This window comes from Diabrotica undecimpunctata, chromosome 7 (genome assembly GCF_040954645.1).
Source record: "Diabrotica undecimpunctata isolate CICGRU chromosome 7, icDiaUnde3, whole genome shotgun sequence".
Classification (NCBI taxonomy): Eukaryota; Metazoa; Arthropoda; class Insecta; order Coleoptera; family Chrysomelidae; genus Diabrotica; species Diabrotica undecimpunctata.
In genome coordinates this window covers 157,490,911-157,516,134 of record NC_092809.1, presented here as the reverse complement: position 1 = coordinate 157,516,134, position 25,224 = coordinate 157,490,911, and the positions used below count along the sequence as shown (strand labels likewise).

General features: G+C 33.6%; 1 protein-coding gene across 2 annotated transcripts in view; it reads right to left on the bottom strand.

Moving 5' to 3' along the window:
- LOC140446075 (proton-coupled zinc antiporter SLC30A2-like) overlaps positions 1 to 25,224 on the bottom strand; it is a 55,718-nt gene that overhangs the window by 15,990 nt on the left and 14,504 nt on the right. The window contains exons 1-4 of one of the 2 annotated variants that reach the window (XM_072538597.1): positions 21,716 to 21,876; positions 14,399 to 14,518; positions 6,846 to 7,030; positions 3,253 to 3,384 (exon numbers count right to left, since the gene is read on the bottom strand). In XM_072538597.1, coding sequence (XP_072394698.1) covers positions 3,253 to 3,384; positions 6,846 to 7,030; positions 14,399 to 14,518; positions 21,716 to 21,718 — 440 coding nt within the window. In that variant the 5' untranslated portion in view covers positions 21,719 to 21,876. Of the gene's footprint in view, positions 1 to 3,252; positions 3,385 to 6,845; positions 7,031 to 14,398; positions 14,519 to 21,715; positions 21,877 to 25,224 lie in introns of those variants that run through there. The other variant, XM_072538596.1, reaches the window with a different exon arrangement.

Sequence of the window (25,224 nt, the reverse complement as noted above, 5' to 3'; positions counted from 1 at the left end):
GTTCTGGAAGATTGAAAAGGTATAAATACTCGGTGATTTGGATTCAAAATGGCGAGTCCAGTTAGTAAGAAAGCTAGTTAGAGTTAGTAAGAAAGTTAGTTACAGTTAGTTCTTCAGTAAGTTTCAAGATAGTCAGTCAGAAGGTACAGATGTTCAATATAGTGAGTTAAATGAAGATTAAGAAACAATATAAAGAAAATATTATTGAAGATTAAAAATTATGTTATGTATAAATGGTGATTGGATAATGGAAGAAGTATTAATTGAAAATTAAAATTATATAATATATTTGGTGGTTGGATATTGGTATATTGAAAAGAACAATAAATATAAATGCTGTTAAGAAGAAAAATATTTTAAATTGGTGGAAGCTGATAATTGGAAAAAGTAATTTCACAAAAACAAGGATAACCGAGGCTGAGAACGAAGACATTGAGTGGTGATTAAAATCTTTATTTTGGAGAACATTTTCATTTAGGCATTCAGTGAAAGAAAGGTACAAAATTTTGTTAATATAATTTAGTTAGTGTCATAAGAATTTCAATTTTAAAGATAGTTTGTTTAAAATTTACATTATCTATATAATTTAATTAGTTTCATAAGAATTTTAATTTAAAGATAGTTTATTTTAAATTTTACATTGGTTATGTTAGATATATATGTGTGTTTCATAATAGATATAATAAAGATAATTTCAAAAAGTGCTTACAAACTAATTCTTTGAGAACCGCGATAAAAACCCTATATATATATTATTAAAAACACTCATTGCTCATCATTCACAAATACTACATCATCACAATATATATATACTCATGGACAAAAATATCGAATATTTTGGAAATACATATCTAATTTTTATTTTTTCAAAATAAATTCTGAACAATCACCCTTTATATATAGGGTGATTGATTAATGTGATAAACTCAGTAGATCCGCTATAATAATAGATAGCAATAAAAGTTAATAACAAAAACTGTGGGCAACTTTGAGGTTCATATTACAAAATAGTCAGAATACAGGATTCGATAACATAGTGGCAGACCAAACTAAAGGTTTTTTTTTTAATAGAACGCCCTGTGTTCTAGTGCTTACCCTGAGCACAATAACAATGATTTATTACTGCCACATTTTTTTAATGATACTCAAAAGTTTAAAAAATGATTGATATTGTTAATTTCCTTTATATCGAATACAGGGTGAGTCCAAACGCAAGTACATTATTTTCTCAGTAATTTTAAATAGAACACCCTATATTTTATGTCACTATCTAAGAGTAAAAAGGGTTTGGCTGAACATCATAGTTTAAAAAAAAATTACAATAAAGTCAAAAAATTTTAATGTAAAATGGTATATATTTAAAATTTAATCCAAACAGATTACAATTTCATCAGAACGTTTTCTGTCATTAGAAGTCTTATCAACAATGCAATTGAAACTGGCCACTTGAAAAGGTGTAATAACCCATAGATTACTTACTAAATGTATTAAACGTAATTCTTAATATTTAATAGATTAAAAATACAATTAATACATTTAATATGTAATCTACGGGTTATTACACCTTTTCAAGTGGATAGTTTCAATTGCTAACTATGTTTTCACTGACGATGATCTGGTAAGACTGAAACGTTCTGAAATTTTAATTCCTTCAAAAAATTTAAATTTTTTATAAAAATAATTTTTAAATATACAGGGATGAGTGCCTTAAGAACCGGCAAAATAACGCAAAAGATAGAAAACATAATACGTCGTGAAATAAAAAGAGATGAAAGTAGTAGAGGTGAGAAATTATCGATATAAACCTATAATTTACTTTACATTACATTAGAATTATCCAAAAATTTCCCACCTTTAGACGTTAGCTTATGAGCTGGTTGACTTCAGTCATAGTAATACGTATCACGTAATGTAAGTAAAACAGTTTAAGTAGGAGTATTTTTTTATCCAAAATTAAAATATTGATCAATAATAAACTATGATTTGAGACGTCGCATACACTCTTCTCAATACAGAATTATCATAGCTTGTTATTCTGTATTCGTCAACACAGAATTAATTATCAAATTACTACTAATTAAACTGTTTACTTACATTTGTTTTATTGCCTTCAATCAGTTTTTACTTTATGCGAAATTTAAAACATGTAAATGTTCGACGTCATATTATGACTGAAGTCAACTAGCTCATAAGCTAACGTCTAAAGGTGGAAAACTATCGATAGTCCTAATGTAATTTAATGTAAATTAGAGGTTTCTATCGATAATTTCCCACCTCTACTACTTTCATCTCTTTTTATTTCACAACGTATTATGTTTTCTATCTTTTGCGTTATTTTGCCGGTTCTTAAGGCACTCATCACTGTATGCCATTTTACACTAGAAGTTTTTCACTTTACTTTAAGGATTTAAATGCATCCCATATTGTTTGTCACCACTGCATTGTTTGATGGTAAGTTGTCTCGTGCCATTACGGCCATTTATTGTTTGGATGCTTCTTCTTCTTTTTGTGTAGACATGACTGTCTGTTTTTGAATGAACCTTCAGTAACTTGTCGTTCCATCGTTTCCGTGGTCTTCCCACTGATCGTCTACTTATTGGGGAAACGTCCCTCGCCGTCTTTACTACTCTATTTGTCGTCATTCAGCTTATATGATCGTTCCATTCTACTTTTCTATTTCTTAACTAGTCCTTGATGTTGTCCACCTTGCTTCTTGATTTATCTAAGGGTTTTCATCTCTGCTGCTTCCAGCATTCTTTTTGTCCTCTCTGTGTCATGTCCTGTTTCTGCTGTCATTATTTGTCTGATCACTGTTTTGTAAATTCTTCCTTTTATTTCTTTCCCGATATTTTTATTTCTCCATATTGTTTAATTCAGGTAACCTGCGGCTCTGTTTACTCTATTCAGTTGATCTTCCACTTCTATTTGGAATTTTCCATATCAAAATACCTACTGTGATGCCTCTAAATTATATCTCAGCAAATTTGCTGTTATACCCATGAATTTGGTCTTTTTTGGAGAAATGAACATGTTAAATTTTCTGGCAGTTATATTAAATTGGCGCAGCCTACGTTGTAAATCATCTTCACTTTGAGACATTAGTATTGGATCGTAGAAGGTATATTGCTTTTCTGCCTGTTATTTCTTTCTTCTATCGTGTCGTCTACATTCCCTTCTTTTGTGATGATCATACCCAGATATTTATTTGTGTCGCAATGTCTGATAATAGTAATAAAAAAAGATAATACTTACATAATATTCACTACAAGCCCTAATGCTGATATAATCATCATCGTATCAGCTTGTATTTCGTAGTCTTTGGTATATATCCTCTGGATTGCCATCGCTGATAAAATTGCTGTTAATAACCATATTGTTAAGACACTGTAAGAAAAATATGTTTAATAGAAAATATAAATACCGCTAATATCCTTAGTGATTGATGCGGTTAAATTGAAATAAAAATATATATTCAATTTTCACTACAATGTAGAAAAAACAAAACAGGCAATAGATCAAAATAAGAACATGAAAGTTTTGAAGAGGAGCGTACAAAAGGGAAAAATAGAAATTAACAAACTGAGAAACAGAACTGGAGAAGAAACAACGAACAGAGATGAAATATTAAGAATAGTCGAAGAGTTCTACACAGAGTTATATAGATCAAGAAAAAAAGATAACAATACGGAACCTCCAATTACACTAAAAACTGGGGTATTAAACCAAGGATCAGATTTAATGCCCGATATAACAAAATCAGAAATCAAAGAAGCCCTGAAGAAAATGAAAAATAATCGAACCCCGGGTGAAGACGGAATAGTATCAGAAGCACTAAAAATTGGAGGGGATGTATTACTTGAAAAAATTAAACAACTTTTCAATATCTGCCTTCACAGCGCCAATATTCCAACAGACTGGAACAACGCTACTATGATTCTATTACACAAAGCAAATTTAGAGAATTACAGACCGATTAGCCTCCTCAGCCATATATATAAGTTGTTTACGCGAATACAAGTTAAGAGAATGGAAAGAAAATTAGAGACTTATCAACCAAGGGAACAGGCAGGATTCCGAAAAAGTTACGGAACAAATGACCATTTACAAAGTATAAAAACCCTAATAGAGAAAGCAGTGGAATACAATAAACCTCTAGTTCTAATATTTATCGATTTTCACAAAGCCTTTGACACAGTTGAGCTAAGCAAAATATTACAGGCGCTTAAAGAATGCAGGCTAGATTATAGATATACCAAATTATTATACAAAATATACCTGCAGGCAACAACCACTGTCAGATTACATACTAACAGTAATCGCATAAAAATAGAACGGGGGGTTAGACAAGGAGACCCAATGTCACCTAAACTTTTTAATACGGTGCTAGAACATGCTTTTAAGAATTTGGATTGGATGACAAAGGGAATAAAAATAGATGGAGAATATCTAAACAACTTACGTTTCGCCGATGATATACTTATAATAGCTGAAGATCTAGGTATGGCAAGAGAGATGGTACAGGAACTCGTTGTGACTACAGAAAGTGTAGGTTTAAATATAAATATCTCGAAAACAAAAATCATGACCAATTTGGTACCCAACCAGAACATCAGTATTGGTGGGAAAGAAATAGAACTCGTAGATAGATATAAATACCTGGGACATGAAATTATGATTGGCAGGGATAACCAGACTCATGAACTGAAGAGAAGAATCGGCCTTGGGTGGGCAGCATTTGGAAAACTGAGAGAAACTTTTAAAAGTGAGCTGCCCACATGCCTAAAGAGAAAGGTATTTGATCAGTGCGTCCTCCCAGTCTTGACGTATGGAGCAGAAACACTTACCTTAACAAAATCAGCAGCTACCAAACTGAGAGTCACGCAGAGAAGAATGGAGCGGTCCATGTTAGGAATAACTCTGCGAGACAGAATAACCAACGAAGACATCAGGAGAAGAACCGGAGTAACTGACATCATCGAGAAGATAGCCAGACTAAAATGGAGATGGACAGGACACATAGCCAGAATGACAGATGGGCGATGGACAAAGAGGTTATTGGAATGGAGGCCAAGGGAAGACAAGAGAAGCGTCGGTCGACCACCTACAAGATGGACTGACGATTTAAGAAGACTCAATAAAAATTGGATGAGAGCGGCGCAAGATAGACGGGGTTGGAAACATGAGGAAGAGGCCTATGTTCAGCAGTGGACTCTTGAGGCTGGATGATGATGATTCAATTTTTATTTTATTGTTTTATATTATCTGTTACTTTGAAAGACCAAAGTCCGTCTTATGTCGAGATTTTCAGGTTAATGGCACCATTCTCTCAATTATTTGGCGGATGTTCTGAAGTTCTGCAGTTAAATAAAAGAACAAGAGAACGACTTCAGGCAACGGAGATGATGTATTGGAGAATGTCTTATAAATATACAAGCAAGTTTAAATGTATGCATTTATGTGAGCAACGAAACCGCTCTTATATACTCGGTGGACCATACATTTTTGCATTTTTGGAATGTTGTTGGTAATGATATCAAGCGATTCAAGCAGGGCCAGTAACGTGTGGTTTCTCGCTTCTTGGAAATGTAATCGCAATGAATCGCTTCATGAGAGAGGAACACGAGTTCTGTGTAAAACGTTTTTATAAAAACAATGATTCTCATGTCGCTACTGCCGCATACTTCGATCGCATTACAAGTTAAACAAAATTACTCAGTGCCACAAGTGTTAATTTAATTAACTCGTGGGTTAAAAACTTCCAGCAACCGGCACAACTTCAATCAAAAACAAACATGACGGCCACTGGAACGCGCAAGCGTTCAGATGCTTTGGCGATACCGCGAACCTCTTTGAGTCGGTCTTGAAGGGATTTCCACGTGTACAGCTTGCGAGGTGGTAATTGGAAGAATGTGTTGGTGCCAACTAGTCTTCTGCGAATTTTTCTAGAAGGTTTCCTCTCTCGTTTCTGACTCCAAGTCCATGTGCTCCAAATGTACTGTCTTATTTCCAGCCCCAATCTTGGCATTAAAATCGCCCATAATGATGAGAACTTCCTGTCGAGGAATTTTCTATATGATACTGTTGATATTCTGATAGAACTCAATTGCTTCTTCCTCCCCTTTGTCTGCAGTGGGAGCATAGACTTGGATGATGGGGATATTAATAGGGTTGTCTTCTACTTGTAGTAACATCACTCTCTCTGATATTGGCATTTGGCAACTTTGGGTGACACGATTATTCCGACTCCATATTCATGTGATCCATCACTTTTTCCCGAGTAATATACCTTGTGATCTTCTATTTCTATTTCTCCAGAATCTGGCCATCTCATTTCTGCTATTCCCATGATTTCAATATGCATTCTCTTCATCTCCTGTATTGCATTGTGGATTTTTCCTGCTTTGTATAAAGTTTTGACATTCCATGTGCAGATCTTGATATTCTTTCTGCACTTAAATTCATTATCTTTTGGTAAACTCAAAACTTGATTGATTGACTAGGGCGTATCGCTGTGGATCTTTAATGGAGTGCTTCCCCATCCTTATGCCGTTGATCAAATCTTTGGTTCATCCGCCTTCGAGGCCGATTTCACAACCTCGGGACAAAAGAGTGCCCTACCACTTACCAACTCATCCGCCTGAAGTCGTTGGTCAGTAAGTGGAGGATTGCTTATACCGGCAATCGCTCGGTGATTTCTAATAGTAATAATTTTAAAACTGCATTACAATCATGAACGCTCTGAATTTTGAGAGATGAAATAATTGGGCAAATAACACAACCTAACACAAGCACAACAATTTATGACAGCAAGCATATAATTAATTAAAAGCATTAAATAAACGTACCTAAGAAGAGCACCTATAACCTCGGCTCTGTAATAACCAAAGGTCATTCGTTTTGTGGGCGGTTTCTTCCCAACCCATATGGCCAATAAAGATATTAGAAACCCTATCAAGTCCGAAAATAAATGAGCCGCATCCGTCATTACAGCTAAACTTCCTGCGAGATATCCTCCTACTAATTCTGCTATCTGCAAAAAATATAATATATATATATATATATTTATAACTTAGTATTCACTTCTATATACAGTGAGGGACAAAATTATGAAATAAATTCATTTTTTCGAGAATAGGCGACTTTACAATTCTATATTCAGTGATATAAACATTAACATAATTATTTATGCAGGGTGGCCAAAAAATATTGAATTTTTTAATTAAATTAATTTACCGAAGAAGTATGTACTGATGTAATTTATTTAATACAAAATACATGTTACTCTTCTTATTATTGCGCGCTCTCGAAGGTTGGAGGTCCAAATGGTAATTGTAGCTTTGGAAACTGCTACACGAAAGATTTCTGCGAATGAGCGGTCAAACCATCTCGTCAGGTTTTCAGCCGCGGGTGATATTACTGCTGTCAGAAAACAGAAAAATGTTTATTTGACAAATAAAATTGCTTTTCGTTTAAATTAAATGTGAAAATTGCCACCTACCTAGGTACCTCTTGACAAGCGTTACCAACTTAACAGACGACGACAATCTTCTTGAACTTCGAACAACTGCATTCAACGATCTGGAACATCCTAATTGATGTCCTGGACATTATGAATTTTATACGGATGATATTTTCCTGTTCTTAGGTATACGTAAAACACATATTTTAGAAATGTTTGATTAATTTGAAGATTCTCTGACACACTTAAAGTTTTTATAATATTTAGGGGAACTTCTTTATCATACAGAAGATGGATTACATCTTTAAGTTCTTAAGCCACGATAGTCTTCGTTTTCCTACATTTAGCTTTCCTCAAATATTGCCTTGCATAATAAGTTGCAATAATGTGTAATTTGGCCCTCTCATAACATGGCCTACGTACTAAAGTTTTCTTCTTTTAATAGTCAATATTATTTCAGCTTCATTTCCTATTCTTTAGTAACTTCTGCGTTTGACATTCTTGAGTCTATGATATTCGTAAAATTCTTCTGTAACACCAAAATTCAATGGCGGCTAACTTATTCAGATGCACCATGTGAGCGTTTGTTTCGTATTCCTTTATTTTTTCATCAATAGCCTTATAATGAAAATTGCATCTGTTGTTGATCTGCCTTTCTTCTTGGTGTGCCTATCCGTGACGAATGGTGATAACCATCATCGCAATATTTATCTTTCTACAGCAGCGCGGAAAAGCTGCACAGATGTTGTGTTGAATTAGGTTCTGAGGTTCTTTAACCAGGATATTCTTCTTCTTACTGGACCTCTCTTTCCAAATATTTGAGTAACATCCGGAATATCCGAATTTCTTTCGCATAATGTGCCCGAAGAAGTTCTGACACCAACCAGATACAAAAAGAAACAATGGATAACCAGAGTTGCTTAAAGACAATAGCACAGAACAGATGGAAATAGTAGTAGAAAATGATGTAGTTTCAAAAATATTAAAAGAAAATATTGAACTGGCATTAAAAAACATTGCAAAAATGGCAAAGTCGTAGGACCAGACTAAATCCCGTTTACATTTTCGGACTAGGTGAATTGAGTTAAGTCTTAAAATTATCTGAGGAATCTCTGGTCTTCGTTTGTCAGGAGACTTTCTGGACACCCTGTAGAAAGAGTTAAAAAATACAAATACCTAGGAACTTAGATTTCAGAAAATAGTCATTAAACAACAGAAATAACAACCAGAAGAAGAAATGCGTTTTTAAAAATAAAAACCATTCTCTTCAACAAAGACCTTAGATTAGAACTGAGTTACACTGTTACGTGTTTTCGATATAGTCTAGGCGGGATCTGTTTTGGATTGGACATTTTCCATAGGAAGCTATTTTTTTACTGGAATCCCTTCAGGATGTGCCCAATATCGATAATCACGATATGCGCCAGTCGCAAACCCTGTGCTAAATTTTTTATTTAACAAAATCTGAAAACAATTGAAAATTTCTCATTTTTTTGCTCCTATTTTCGTTTATAATTCGGAAAATATTGATCTTAGACAAAAATTTTAAGAAGTTAAAAGTTTCGTTATTCAATTTTACACAATATTTCGTTAGCTAGAAATTGAAAATTTAATGTTTATTGTTGAAAAAATAGCAATAATTGGAAAAAAAAGTACAAAAAAATGAAGTTAATCCTTTAAATGTTTTCGACTTTCTAAACTTTACCTACAAGCTCCATATTCCGCCTAGAAAAACCTTTTAATATGTTTAAAAGGTGTGCTAAATTTTGTTAAGAACGGTCGGATAGGTTTTGCATAATAATTTTGCAACCCAGCCTACTGGAAAAAAATTGCAAATTTTCAAATTTATAGTAGGGCCTAAATAAAGCCCTCAGATAGTTGCAAATTTTTTTACACATAAAAGAAGGCTCAAACTTTTAAACGCTTTTTGTAAAATTCAAATCGGTTCACTAGGAGTGCCTAGAAAATGTTTTAAAGTTTTAAACATTTTTTATATATATTAGGCTTATAAACAAATTGAATAACTTTACGAGCTTTAAACATATCAATTTCAAAATTTATACACTTAAATAATATTAAAAGACGCTTCTTTAAAAAAAAAGATACATTCGGCTTACTGGTTGCCAAAATATTGAAGGTCAAAGTTGGCATACATTTGCCGTGTAACCATAAGTGATAGAGGGCTCGTTTTTAAACAAATACCCACGTCTTGTCAAGTACTTTTTATATGAAAAGTTTTACGTAATGCGCTTTATGGCAACATCCATAAAAAGACAAATAAAAAACCGTTTTCGCGTAAAATGTCGATCGGATTGCATGAGAGGTGGTGGTGGGGGACATTCACTCGAAATGTGAATCGGCGAGTTCAAAATCATAGCGTGCGCTAAAAATTGCATTATCTCGGCTTGTTGTTAACCAATTTTGCCCTTTTTTTTAACCGATGTCTCGGACGACAAGGATTTCAAATACCATTTTTAATTGCAAAATTGGGAAATTTGCAATAAACAATTTTATGTTCAACAAGTAATTGCATTTTTTCTTCATGCATTTTTTTTGAGCTTGCATTTTATACATTGAAGTAAATTGTTACTTTTAGTAAACAAATATGTATTTATAAATTGTTAATAAATAATTTAAATTGTTAAAACAAAGGCGAACGAAAAAAAATTTTTTTTTTCATAAATGAACTTTATTTTGACTCAATCTTCAATAATTTTTTTTAAAGTCTTTTTATTTTTTTGGAAGGACAAGAATCTTCAGGTCTGACCTTGCCCTTCAATATCTCGGCAACCAGTAAGCCGAATGTATCTTTTTTTTTTAAAGAAGCGTCTTTTAATGTTCTTTAAGTGTATAAATTTTAAAATTGATATGTTTAAAGCTCGTAAAGTTATTCAATTTGTTTATAGCCTAAAAATGTTTAAAACTTTTAAAAAATTTCTAGGCTCTCCTAGTGAACTGATTTGAATTTTACAAAAAGCGTTTGAAAGTTCGAGCCTTCCTTTATATGTAAAAAAATTTGCAACTATCTGAGAGCCTTATTTAGGGCCTACTATAAATTTGAAAATTTGCGATTTTTTTCCAGTAGGCTGGATTGCAAAATTATTATGCAAAACCTATTCGACCGATCTTAACAAAATTTAGCACACGTCTTAAACATATTAAAAGGTTTTTCTAGGCGGAATATGGAGCTTGTAGGTCAAGTTGAGAAAGTCGAAAACATTTAAAGGATTAACTTCCATTTTTTTGTACTTTTTTTCCAATTATTACTATTTTTTCAACAATAAACGTTAAATTTTCAATTTCTAGCTAACGAAATATTGTGTAAAATTGAATAACGAAACTTTTAACTTCTTATAATTTTTTCTCTAAGATCAATATTTTCCGAATTATAAACGAAAATAGGAGCAAAAAAATGAGAAATTTTCAATTGTTTTCAGATTTTGTTAAATAAAAAATTTAGCACAGGGTTTGCGACTGGCGCATATCGTGATTATCGATATTGGGCATATCCTGAAAGAATTCCAGCAAAAAAATAGCTTCCTATGGAAAATGTCCATTATGGTCTGAATTTCTACAGATCCCGCCTAGTCTAATACTATAATATGGTCTTAAAAGTAGACACTTAAGCAAGAGCACATAAATACGCTACAGTCATTTGAAGTGTGGCATTTCCGAAGAATGATTAGAATGGCATGTACGCAAAAGAAAACAAACACGGAAGTATTAGAGTAATAGGCAAATAATATGAAATATAGACACATTAACATAAAAGGTAATGAAGATGAAGACAAAACTGCGTGGAGTGCTGCAGTCACGGTCAGTGAAATAGTGTGTGAATGCACATAGGGTAATATTAAATCGAAAGTGTCAATGGTAACGCAAATGGTTTTAATCGCAATCCAAACCTAGGACCATAAACAGCGCAGAGTTCAAAACGCTTGCAAATAGTTCTCACACGACTACGTCTAGGTCACACTAGTCTAACACATTCGTACCTATCTTAAAATAGCGAACCTCCATGCGGCATAGCGGTTGATAGCCTATTACAAAAGATAAGATCAAAAAGGTCATTTCATCCATGACCTGTGCCTATGGTATATAACCCTGTGGACTACGGTATTCACGGAGAACTTCTTAAATTGATTTACGAAACAAACTGTCATTGATATGGTACTACCACTAATCGACAACTTATATGATCGTGACAAATTCCCTCAGGAATGGACCAACTGACTATTTACCACTATTCCCAAGAAACCGCATCCAAAGAGTTGTGATTAATACCCACTAATCAGTTTGATAAAATACGATAACAAAATTATTCAGTAAAATTATCGATAACTCACAGAATGTGAGTCAAAGATGACAGAAACCTAGTTTGGCTTGAAAGGAGGTTTTGGGACCCGAGAGGGTATTTTCTTCCTTACAAGTACTCATACAAACATACAGAGGCATAAGTCGGGATGTATTTGTGTGTTATAGATTTCTCAAAGGCGTTCGATACTGTAAAGCATGAAAAACTAATAAAACTCCTCAAAGATGCAGGAATATATTCGAATGAAATCAGAATCATAACAAGGCTATATTGGAGCCAATCGGCAAAAATAAGAATCGGAAAGACACGTTTCAATGCACTCTTCTAGTTGTAACATTTGCAAGAAATTTCCTGCAAGCTAGCTTCAGGATTTTTTCAACTTTTGATGTCATTACAGTATGAATCCACTTTAACAACGAAACTGTATATTACTGACAACGAAAACATAATAAAAAAGGACTTACAATACAGTCGAAGAATTCCCCGTAAAAGATAAACAAAAAGAACAAAATAACAATATTGTTGCGTTCTGCACATACGATGACCTCAATACAACAATTGGGGTCATCCTGAAGGGGGAGGGAATGATATTCTGTTCAATCTAGAACTCGCTGGTTTCCCCCTTTCGGATTGGGTATGTATATTCAAATAAAGAAAAGAAATGAAAGCCAGTGGACTGTATAAAACTCTATTTTAGAAAGAGGTGAAATTAAACATAAATATACATAACCCAATATACAATTATAACTAAACAAGGATCTATGATTGAGTATGTTTAGAAATAAAGCATACATTGATATTAGACGTTAACGAGTGAAAAAGATGCGCACATATAATAATATACTTAATCCGTGGTAAAATGAACAAACCTTGTTAATAAAGTTACACAAAATGCAATCAAACATAACATATATGAATTATACTCTCTATGAACTCAATTCAAAGTAGAATCGGTAATGACAAAATACAAAAAAATAAGAATACAGTAAATAGTACATAAAACAAAACAAATGCAAATGTCCAATTGACAACGTTCAATCGCGGCACAAATGAGATAAAGTTCCAAACAAATATCAAATAAATATACCAAATGCACGTACTTGATATATACAGTAATAACATTGATTAATGGTGTATTGTTCCTTACCCAATGAAAACATAGCACCCCGGCTATCACAAAAGATGTCTTCACCGAGGAACAACAGGAACCACAAAATTCATAATGGAACTTTTCTGCATAAAACGAATTTCTCGGTCAGAGGACCGATGCTAAGTGTCAGGTACTCTTAACCCAAACGCCCATACACATGTTTATGGTTTTAGAGATAAAATTCGACTATGATTTTGTAGATATCCGTCCCTTATCTAACAGATGGCTCGTCTTTAGCCCTTAAAACTGCTGTACCCTTGTACACGCAAATCTCGTTTAAATATACTACGGGGAGAATGAAAACTAACAAAAAGTCTTAATATTTAATAAATGTTTATGTATCGTTGCGAAACTGAAACAAATATTGTACAATAAAATCGAGGTATTCCCCGTAAAATATAAACGAAAAGGATTGCCATGAAGATTTTAATTCCAGAGTTTTGTTATTTTACCCGCCGTTACACGCGTCTACTATTGTAAAGTATTCACACGCGTATGAGCGTCACCTTCAACTATATCAATTCCACTTATTTCGAGGAAGAATGAATGCCAGCATGTACAAAATTACAATGGTTTATACTTACGTATAATAGAAAGTCTTATCAACCAAAATATTTTTATTAATTTAACAAAAATGATGCAATATTGTAAATCAAAAGTTTAGAAACAACGAATAAATAAATCAAATATAATTAGATAATAAATAAGATAATCAAGAAACAAATGAAAAGTTTTAAAGGTAATGTGCATATCTAAAGATAATTAATGTATCTACACAGATTCTTCCTCCTCTATTTCATAACAGGAATTACAAAAACATTTTTCGTGAGTTCTTTACAAATCGGGTTTCCACAATTTGGCTTTCAGTTCTTTGTCTCAGCTTTTCGGTCCTTCCTCTGAGGATAAGAGGCACATTTATTAGATTCTCGTTTACTTTCTAGAGACCTACTTCATTTCGAATTAACAAGTGGTCGCTTGGTTCTTGACGAAGATCCAGTTTACTAAAAGATAAAAATAAAAATGGCAATGGCTTCCTAACCTAACATCAATAATGTTTTAAAGATATACCTTAAACTTCTTTGAAATTACAAAAACGTGATCTCACGCGCAGTGAGGAGTACCCTCACCTAAAAAGGACTGTCACTTCGATTAAGGATCACAGCATACCGTCCGCCTAAATCATCACCTCTTATGAACGATGTAAACGCATTCCTTGATAGTCAAGGTTATCGTATTAGATAAGACAATACCATTTGTTATAAATAAATATGGTGAGTGATTTGCTCATAGCGCGTGTAACGGCGCAAATTGCGGTACGCAATGCTTGATTAGCTGCATTAACCGCAAAAAAGTTAATTAACGTAATGTCAAAACTTGATTTTTTTTGGTATTTATTCTGTTCTAAAGTAAAATTTAGGCCACAACAAAAGTTAATTGCGAACTCAAATTATAACTACATAAAATCAATATTTACCATAAATACTCCACAAAATATTGCTGCACTGCTTAACTTTTTCCAAGCACTAGAATCTTCAGACGACCTTAAAGCATCGTGACAATGATACCCCGATTCGATAGTAGTTTCGTAACATTCCTAAAATTAAAAGACAAGTATAAATAATTGTAATTAATAATATACAATATAAGTTCACTTTTCATTTCAAAAGATTCCATGAAAATAATGTTTTCGAAATTAAATAAAATTATTTTATTTTAAAAAGAATTTATGTCACAAAAGATAGGGTTTCATATAGGATTTCAATGAAGATAGCATCTATTTATTATTGATCTGGAAGAATCTTGTATCTGTATCCGCCTGTCTTCTAGTTTTGTGGCTGACCACATCTCACTTCCGTATGATTTGTATCTTTTCTTGTTTTAGTTCTTGACTTTTGTTGCTAAATCCGTCTCTACTATTTTTGTATGTTTTATTGAATGATTATTACCGAGATTATTTAGTCCATTACTTAAACGCACTGAGATTGTACTATTAAAACCGATTGCCTTTTTTTGTTTGTTGATATTTTCAAGCAAAGCATTCAAAAGCAAGAAAAGAATTTAAACCAAGGATCGGACTATGTAAAGATAAGGAGGGGCATATACTCAATACAAAAGAAGAAGTATTGAAAAGGTGGGTGGAACACTATAAAGAACTGCTTACTATCGAAGTAGAAGATCCAAATCAACCATCTCCAGGAGCAAACAACAATACACCATTGGAGCCTCCATCAATTCGGGAAGTACGGGATGCAATAAAACACCTAAAAAATAATAAATCTCCAGGAAGTGATGGTATACCCGCGGAACTTATGAAATGTGGAGGTGCTACTCTGACTAATCATATATATATATATATATATATATATATATATATATATATATATATATATATATATATATATATATATATATATATATATATATATATAAAATCATACTGAGAGCCTGGAATGAGGAACAAATCCCAGAAGAGTGGTGTATTGGGATCGTTTGCCCGCTACACAAAAAGGGCGATGAATTAGAATAGAATGTAGAAACTATAGGGGAATATCCCTCCTTAATACAGCATACAAAATATTTTCGAGTATTTTATATGGTCGCCTGAGTGAATATTCAGAGGAGCTTCTTGGCGAATATCAAAGTGGTTTTAGGCCTGGTCGATCAACAACAGACCAGATCTTTGTGCTAAGGCAAATACTGGAAAAAAACCAATGAATTTAATATCGACACATACCATCTTTTCGTAGATTTTAAATCGGCCTATGATAGTGTCCTAAGAAATAAATTGTATGAAGCCATGGATAAATTCCACATCCCCGACAAACTGATAAGATTCTTTAAGGCTACAATGCGTAAAGTTGTTTGCAAAGTCGAAATACAGGGCGAACAATCACAGGCATTTGAAACGCATGTTGGGCTGCGACAGGGAGATGCGCTGGCGTGTCTCCTTTTCAACATAGCTTTGGAAAAGGCGGCAGGGATGCCCAAATAGACAGCAGAGGAAACATTTTTAATAAATCATCCCAAATTTTGGCATATGCAGATGATGTTGATCTAGTTGCCCGCACAACACGCAAGTTAGAAGAAATGTATACCACCTTGTCACACGCCTCAAAAAATATGGGCCTGCAAGTAAATGAAAATAAAACTAAGATAATGGCAACAACACCCAACAATAGAGCCAGAAACATCGGCCACCAATTCACGGTTGATAATTCTACAAGTGGTGGACAAATTCACATACTTAGGCTCCCTGATCACCAAGGAGAACGTCATGACGGAAGAAATCAAGCGAAGAATAATCCTAGCAAACAAATGCTATTTTGGACTGAGTAGACATATGAGAAGCAGAAACTTAAGTCAAAAAACAAAAATAACCATATACAAAACCCTTATACAACCAGTGTTGACATATGGGTCGGAGGCATGGACCATTTCCAAGGCAGATGAAAATATCCTGCTTATATTTGAACGAAGGATCCTGAGAAGAATATTTGGTGGCATCTGTAAAAATGGTGTTTGGAGAAGGAGGTACAACTACGAGATATATCACAGATATAAACATATATTTTGTGGTAAAGACGTAGTATCCTTTATAAAAATAGGAAGACTAGGATGGGCAGGACATCTGGCAAGATCACAGCAGAATAACCCGTGGGATAACCTGTGGGAAGTAGAAAAAGGGGTAGACCAAAACTCAGATGGAGGGATGGTGTAGATGAGGATGGTAGACAAATAGGCGCAGCAAACTGGCAACAGTTGGCAATGGATAGAACTGACTGGCGTAATAGACTTGGGAAGGTCGAGGCTCTTTTATAGGGCTGTAGCACCAATGATGATGATGCTGATGACATTTTCATTAGCTATGTTTCACATTACAAAGATAAATCCCTTTGTTATTTTGTTTTTCATTCCTCGCGCTAGAGAAACATCGTGATTAATTAAAGTGGACTAAAAAAATGATTTCATTAGTATTTGCAAATTATTTGATTGCCAGTTATTGTAAATGTTATTGAAGATCAGTATCAAAAGTTTAAAAGATAGATTTAGGACATAGTTATCAACAGTAAAGATATATAATTTTACTATTTGAAGGAAATAAGAATGAAGAACGAAGGAAAGAAAATGTTCTTACTTAACACTCAAAAGAAAGGTGAGCTTGCATTGCAAAAGATACGTAAACTCACTACTAAGACCACTATGGGACAAAATTATAGCTAAAAGAAAAGGTAATCCAAAAATTAAAAGCGTAAAAAGATAGATCCGACAAAATAAACTTACCGAGGTGTTCTCCATTGCCAATAAAAGATAAAACTGACAATATTTGTATGTATTCTATTTAGTAAGCAATTATTTTTTTAGAGATAACTTGAAAAACCGAATTCAAATAAAGGTTTATTAAAAACAGTAGAGAGATATTTGTTATAATTAACGGCAAATGTAGGGTAAACTATAAATAAAATATAAACGTTTTTATGTACTTTTTATATTTAAAATATTTTTAAACAATCAGATGGTTCTAATTTTCATTGAGACGGGATAATTTTTTTTCATTTTCATAAAACTTTCCATATAAGGCAAAGAAAAAGATTATTATCATTTGGTCGAAGACACCCCTTGTATGACCACCAGTTTCAGCCAAGTAGATTAAGATCTCGGAAAATCTTTCTGAAAAAATCACGATGCCTTCCCGAAGAGCCAAAGACGTGCCGAATACACCTATGGCAAGCGTCAGCTACAACACATTTTGCTCCCTCAGAGCTCAGAGGAAATGGCCGCTGGACACAATTTGCCGAATCCCACATGGAAAGCACTAAACAGATATAAAAGCTAAAGTCATCAGACACTCTGCAGCCTTGAAGCCTTATAAAATATCATTTAAGGTAAATTATTTAAATTTTTCCTATTTCAATTGCATAAAAATGAAGTTATGTGATATTTACTTTTTCATATTAATAGCACGGATCCATCTTTTTCTTTTCTCTAATTTATATGTAATCTTTGGGAACCTATTAAAACTACACTTAATCTTTTTGCTATTATTAGCACAATTAAATACGCAATATGTATTTGCACACATTTTTGATAAAATTTATGCGTAAAAAGGTAGGTCCAATTGTGTCACGCACGGAGCGAATAGACAGAAGGAATGAAATTGGGTTGGCTACTCGACAATATATAGAAATGCAATGTCGGCTTCTCTAATTACATTTATTTATACACTGAGGTGCAAAACTAACCAGAGACTCAGATTTTTCCTAAAAACTGAAGTTTTAAAAAAATTTAAGATGTTTCCAATCAAGTATTTAATATTAAACAAAATTTAAAAGTCAAATATATTACAACTCAGGAATATTACACAGAAAAAACAATAAACCATTAAAAAAATTTGAAAATCTGCAAAGAAACAAAAATTATCATTTTTAAATAAAAATATTTTTTTATGAAAAACGATATTTAGTAGAGTGTATTACTTCCAGCTAGTACTAAAGTTAAGCTAGTACTAGATAATACAGAAATTGAACAAATACCTTGGAGCATGGATCACAGAAGATACTGATCAGACAAAAGAAATAAGATGCCGCATTGAAATTGCACGGTCAATTTTTAATAGAATGAGAAAACTTTTTTGTAATCGCGATATCAATATATATCGCTCCGAATAAGAATGCTTCGATGTTATATTTTCTCCACCCTTTTGTATGGGGTTGAAGCTTGGACACTTAAAAAATCCAACAGTTCAATTGAACTATTCAGGCGCGTAACCAACAAAATTATAATTGCCAGAATGACTTCCAATCTCCGATAGGAGCGGAACTTAAAGAAGAAAATTACTTCCACCAGCCCTAATTACGACTCTCATTCGATCAGACATAATTCGGATTAAGGCAGCAAAGTCTGCTTGAGGAATTTGCTTTCATTCATCACGAACTGCTTGCTTCAAATCATTCATGGTTTGAAACTCACCATCTTCTTCTTCTTCTTCCTATGCCGTCCCCATTAACGGAGGTTGGCGACCACATTTTTAAAAGCTTCTCTGTCTTTTGCAACGTGGAATAATTCGTCTACAGTCATGTTTGTCCAGTCTCGAATATTTCGCAGCCATGAAACTCACCATGGTTACGTCAAATACGTCGTCCCAGAATATCCCATGCATGCTCTATGGGATTTAAGTCTGCACTCCTTGGGGCCCATGGTAATAGACAATTCCTAACTTCATCCAAGTAATCCCGTGTTATTCTTGCGATGTGCGAACGAGCATTATTTTGCATCAGACGAAAGTTTAGAAGTTAGACCGGCCATCTGATAAGTATCTGTTAAATTAAGATCAATTAAGATGTTCAGCTGCTGTAAACAACGAATGCACTGAAAAGGGCTTAACAATCAACGCAAAGAAAACAAAATGGATGGTGGTCGGAAAAATTAATATCGAACACTCAGTACTAAGATTAGATAACAAAATCCTGGAAAGGGTGGAACACTTTAGATATCTGTGTAGCTGGATTGACTGCAGGGTTGAAAGTGACGAGGAAATTTCGACCAGAATAGAAATCGCACGGAAAAACTTTATTAACTGGCGTTCTGTATTATGCAGTAGAAGTCTGTCGTTGACCACACGTCTAAGAGTATTGAAGTGCTAAGCCTGGTCCACTTTGTTCTATGGAAGCGTTTGAGTTATGGTGTTACCAGTCGCATGCTCAGAATCCCGTGGACAGCACACATATCTAACGAACGCGTGCTAGAGACCGTGCACAAAGAGCGAGCATTGATTAACATTATTAAAATGAGAAAGGTCCAATACTTCGGTCATATAATGAGAGGACCTAAATATCGCTTACTCCGATTAATCATTCAGGGCAAAACCGAAGGAAAACGTTGGGTCGGAAGAAAACAACTGTCCTGGCTGCGTAACATTAGACAATGGACAGGTCGAACGGTCGAGGAACTGTTTCATCTAGCTGCCGACCGAGAATCATTTCATTAGCTTGTCAATATGACGATAACCAACGCTTGAATACAAGCACGGCACACAAAGAAGAAGATGTTCACGAGCGAAGTGTAAAAGTTGCCTCCGATGATCTGCTGTTAATAGAGATCCCGTCAGTCCCGTGACCCATATTCATTTAAGCGTCTTCGAACGGTATAAACAGAAACTGTGTTTCTATGGGCATCATATAATCATTGAACAAGTACTGGTGCTGATAATGTACGATCGCGTACCGCTTGTAACCTAAGAAAGCGATCTTCAACTTGATTTGCGGTTCTTCGTCTACCTTGACCTGGCCTCCTGGTGTAATGTAAATTTTGTTTTTTGTTACTTGGTTAACACGTTCCCTGCCGCACTGGTCCCATCGGACCAGCACTAGTTTATTTTAATGGGCAGCGTTGGTCCGATGGGACCAGCACAAATATTTAATCGTATCAGGCCGCTGGTTTAAATAAGTGTGTATTTTTCACACTGAAGGAACCAGCAAGGCTTCATACAATAGTTCTTTCATAACAGTTTGAGTGACTTATAAATATAGCGATTTGTGGAAGAATAAGAGAAAATAACAGATTTATGTATTGTAACAAATGGTAATCACGTAGATATGTTGTAGTAATAATAATAGTACAGTTGTTAAATTTTCTTTTTTATAAATCGTAAAGAATAAATTGTCGTTTATAATATTTGAAATCATACTAAAAAAAAATGTAAAACAAATTTATTATTTAATTAAAGCAAATAATAACAAGGTGTGGAAGCTTGGACGTTAACAGTCAGCTCGTTACGACGTTTAGAGAGCTTTGAGATGTGGGTATTTCGTCGTATGCTGAAAATTCCATGGACCGACCGCGTTAGAAATGAAGAAGTTTTAAGGCGTATGAATAGAGAACGTGAAATCACAGAAATTGTCAAGAAGCGTAAAACGTCTTATCTTGGACACATATTTAGACACGACATGTATAACTTCCTTCAGCTTATTATAGAAGGGAAAATAGAAGGCAGACGCGGCCCGGGTAGACGACAAATGACCTGGATGCGCAACATCAAAGATTGGACAGGATTAGACTTTCAAAGTTTAATAAGGAAAGCCCAAAATAGGGAAGACTTTGCAAAGGTCATCGCCAACCTTCGCTAAGAAGACGGCATCTAAAGAAGAAGAAGAAATAATAACAAAAATGTAGTGACTGAATTTATTGATTGGAAACAGCCAACTCTTTAAAAAACGGTTAATGTAAGAGATTTCAAAAAAGAGAATATTGGCGTTTTAAAAATACCTTAAAGTTTTCAAAGTTGGTATAAAGCATTGTTTCATTTCTACTAGACGGTGTGTAGTGGCAATAAAAAACTTTTCTTTACATTGACTGATTCATTGGCATTGAGACCAAATAAGAAAACAACTCAAGCAAGAATCGATAAGTAAAATAACCAGAAAACAATTGGAATGGTTTGGGCAGGTACAAAGGATGGGAGACGAATGATGGCTAAAGAGAATGTTAGAAACTAAAATAGTAAAGAAACGAAAGAGTGGAAGGCCAAGACAAAACGGATTAAATGAAATTATGTAAACAGGTAAACCCAGGAGAATAAACTGCACAGAAATAAAAATAATATCGAGAAACAAAAAAGAATGGAAAAAGACAATAGTCACCAACACAACAAAAAATTTGACCCTCTAGCGGGTAAAAGTAGTTTAGAGAAGAAGATACACAAAAATACATGTTTTATACCAATTAAAAATATTATTATCAGTTATGAATTTCGGTTAAAGATGAAAGATTGATAGATACAAAACTGAATACATACCATATTAAAACTTCTCAAATGATTTTTAAAATCTATTTTATGCTTTATTTTTACACGCACTATCTAGGAATTTTAAAAAGAAAACATTATATTCAGAAGTTCTAAATTCATTGTTATCAAGTAAGTACTTTTAATAATATTGTCGTCTGTTCAGATTAAAGATAAAGATTTGTAGTATGAAATACTTTAATTACTAAAGGTAATCATTTTTTAACGATTTATATTGGTAACTGTAAATGAGGTATGTATATGAGGTAGTTAGTAGGCTAGTGCGGTGGGAATTGTTATAATTGTTATTATATATAATAGCAATAAGCAATACGAATAAATACAGGGTCCTTCAATAGAGAATTCAGAACTTTCATAGTTGGTAACGGCCATATTTTTGAAGCTACATTTGTCAAATTTGGCTGTCATTTATTCGGTTTGTTATACGAATCACTATAAAACAGACTAAATCATATGAATCACCGTAGATGGATATAGCGTACAACACGTGCTGATGATAAAATTGTTTTATCAAGAGCGGTGTTTTTGAGACGAAACGCAAGATCTGTCGAAAAGATCACCGCTATCTCTCGGCATTTCATAGACCACAACTTCAGGCTCCAGTACAAAATTCAATGGACGGATGTATACTGTATCCAGAAATTTAGTGTCTCATTATAAAAGTTATTTTAATAACAGCTGTAAAACTGAATAATCCCTTGTAAATACTCTATTGTTGTATAATTATCACAGCTACCAAAGCTGCCAGGACCGGCATAATAGCCAAGCATAGCACAACTGTATGTAGGTATATATAATCAGATCAAATATTATCATTCAAGCATAATGTCAAAAAACTCTTTTTATAAACATACAAATTTCCCATAATTATTGTTATTAATCATTATTTTAAGTCTCAACGAAGAAAATGTTTTGTGTGTGTTTTGTGTTTTATTGGCACTAGTTTTCACACTGGCCAGTCAATTTCATAATGATTTTTTTAGACTATAACTTATCACTAACTCAGGGGAGTACTGTGTAGTGTCTGTGTTAAGTAAATGTCTTGTTACTTTAGTAAAGTCGACTTCATTGTCTTTACAAAGAGACGCTAATTGTATCTGAACGTCTGAGGTCCCTTCGGTGAGTACCGATTTACTCGTTTTAAAAGGTTCATATTTATTCATGTTGACTTGTTATGTTTAAGTTTTCCGTTTCATGTCTGAAAAAGTTGGCAAAAAATGGGAAATATTCTTTATTAATAATTTTACGAAAAAAAATTATTCTTCATTAAAGTTTATGCATCACATAGAAATCATTAACAGATAATTTTAAGTGGTAGATAGGGAAAATCAAAATAATTAATTAATAAGTACTGAAGAGGAAAGTGATTTTAAATTTAGATTTACAATAAAATGTTATTTTAAAATGTTTGTAGGTATTAAAAATTATGTCCAAGTTTAGATTCATGGCCTTCTAATAATTAAATAATACATTTAAAGTAAAAAGTAAATAAAAAAATACTTTTGCATTTGTTGATTTTAGGGCCTGCGTAGCGCAAGCGGTAGGATACTTGCCTCGCAAGCCGGTGGTCCGGGGTTCGAATCCCACCGCCGGCAAGAACATCTAGACATTCTAAAAATGTCTATAGGCCCCAGGTCGACTCAGCCTGAATAAAAATGAGTACCTTGGGTAAAACCAGGGGTAATAATAGACGGTTGAAGCGTAGCACTGGCCATGTTACCTTCCTTGTATACCGTAGGCCCTAGATATAGCAGACTACCCTGCTATACTCCCAAAGCCGCGACAGCGGTATAAAACGGGAGACTATTATATTATTTGTTGATTTTGTATATTGAATAAGGTAAATTAGAAATAAAATTAAAAATTAATGCACCTACTGATGCATCATTAAAACGCCATGAATCTAAATTTAAAAATAATTTTTAATTCCTACAACCAAATTAAAATAACATTTTATGCTGCACCTAAATTTAAAAGCACTTCACTTTTAAGCATAAATCAATATTTTTGATTTTCGGTGTATACCACTTAAACTTTTATAAATTTGATTATTGATTATTGATTTCTATGAAATGCAGAAATGTTTATGAAGAATAGTTTTTTTCATGAAATTCATAATAAAGAAATTTCCCATTTGTTGCCAACTTTTTCAGACATACTTTATACCTAACTAACAATTAAAACACTTCTTTCCTTACATAAGGTATAAAATATAATCATATTTAGCTATATGTATATATCTATATTAATTCATTTTAATTTTCACTTCACCATTTTATTATTTCACTTGCAATTTTTTTAACAAAACAAAAATTGTTTATGACTTTCAAATTTGGATATATTTAATAAAGAATCGAGACAGAAAATATAATAATTAATTAATTCTAATACTCCATTAGTTTATGTATTTTTTCCCTTAATTATCTAGATATTTATTTAAATTAAATATGTAATGTAAATGACAAATAAAATATAAAATTCGTTAAGCCGGCCCTTTTTACTATTTACCTGAAGAGGCAAATCCCTTTATGGCTTCGACTTTATCAGCGGGATACTTTTAAATTCTGCATAAGTCAGTTCTTATAATTGTGAATGAAGTATACAATGGCACTCAAGGTAAATGACCATATACAACAACGTGTATTCGCTGAATAGGCTCTGGAGCAGTTATAAACTAACCTTTATTTTGATCGAAAAATCATTTTCAGCCATGGGGCCCATTTTTGTATGATTGAGTAAGTCGACAAACAGAATTGTCGAATTTGAATTGAATTTGAGACGATACCAATCCAGTTGAGATCCAAGAGCGTCAAATACATCCCAAAAAAGTCTTGATGTTTGATGTGAAGTTTGGGCTAGCGCCCTAATCGGATTATATTTTTTTAGAACCACGTTGACCAGACCATCACGGTCCATGATGAGCGCTGTAGGTCGATGATTACCAACTTGTTTTGGACTGAATTGGATGATATGGACCTCCTCCGTAATATTTTCTCCTTCGTAAGGATGTAGTGGCGTCATGTAATTTGTGCGTTCGGAGAATGAGTAACCAGTCATCTCCTTTATTTGGTCCGACCATCGTACTGGAGATCTTCTTCTAGATCTTTTACCGGCTACGTTAACTTCAACTATCATTCGCTCCATGCCTTCTCTTCTTCTAGTTATGTGTCCAAAATATCTCAGTATATTTTGGTTGATAGTTGCATATAGCTTTTTTAGGTAGTCAATCCACGTATCCTTTTGTATGTGTTTTGGTTCTATTAGTTTCTTTACCTCCGTTCTTTGACCTCTTATGAAGCACCATATTTCCTTTTGCAGACCGTAAGAATCATGTTCCATTTCTTTCGAAAGGTGTTCCCAGTGATCATTTTTTATGATCATTTAAAAATTATATTAATTTGAGAAAACAGTTTCAATTTAATGGGGTTTACTAACTGAATTGCTTGATCACCTTGCTCACACTGATCATGCAGGGAAAGATCCAAGGAAAGAGAAGCATA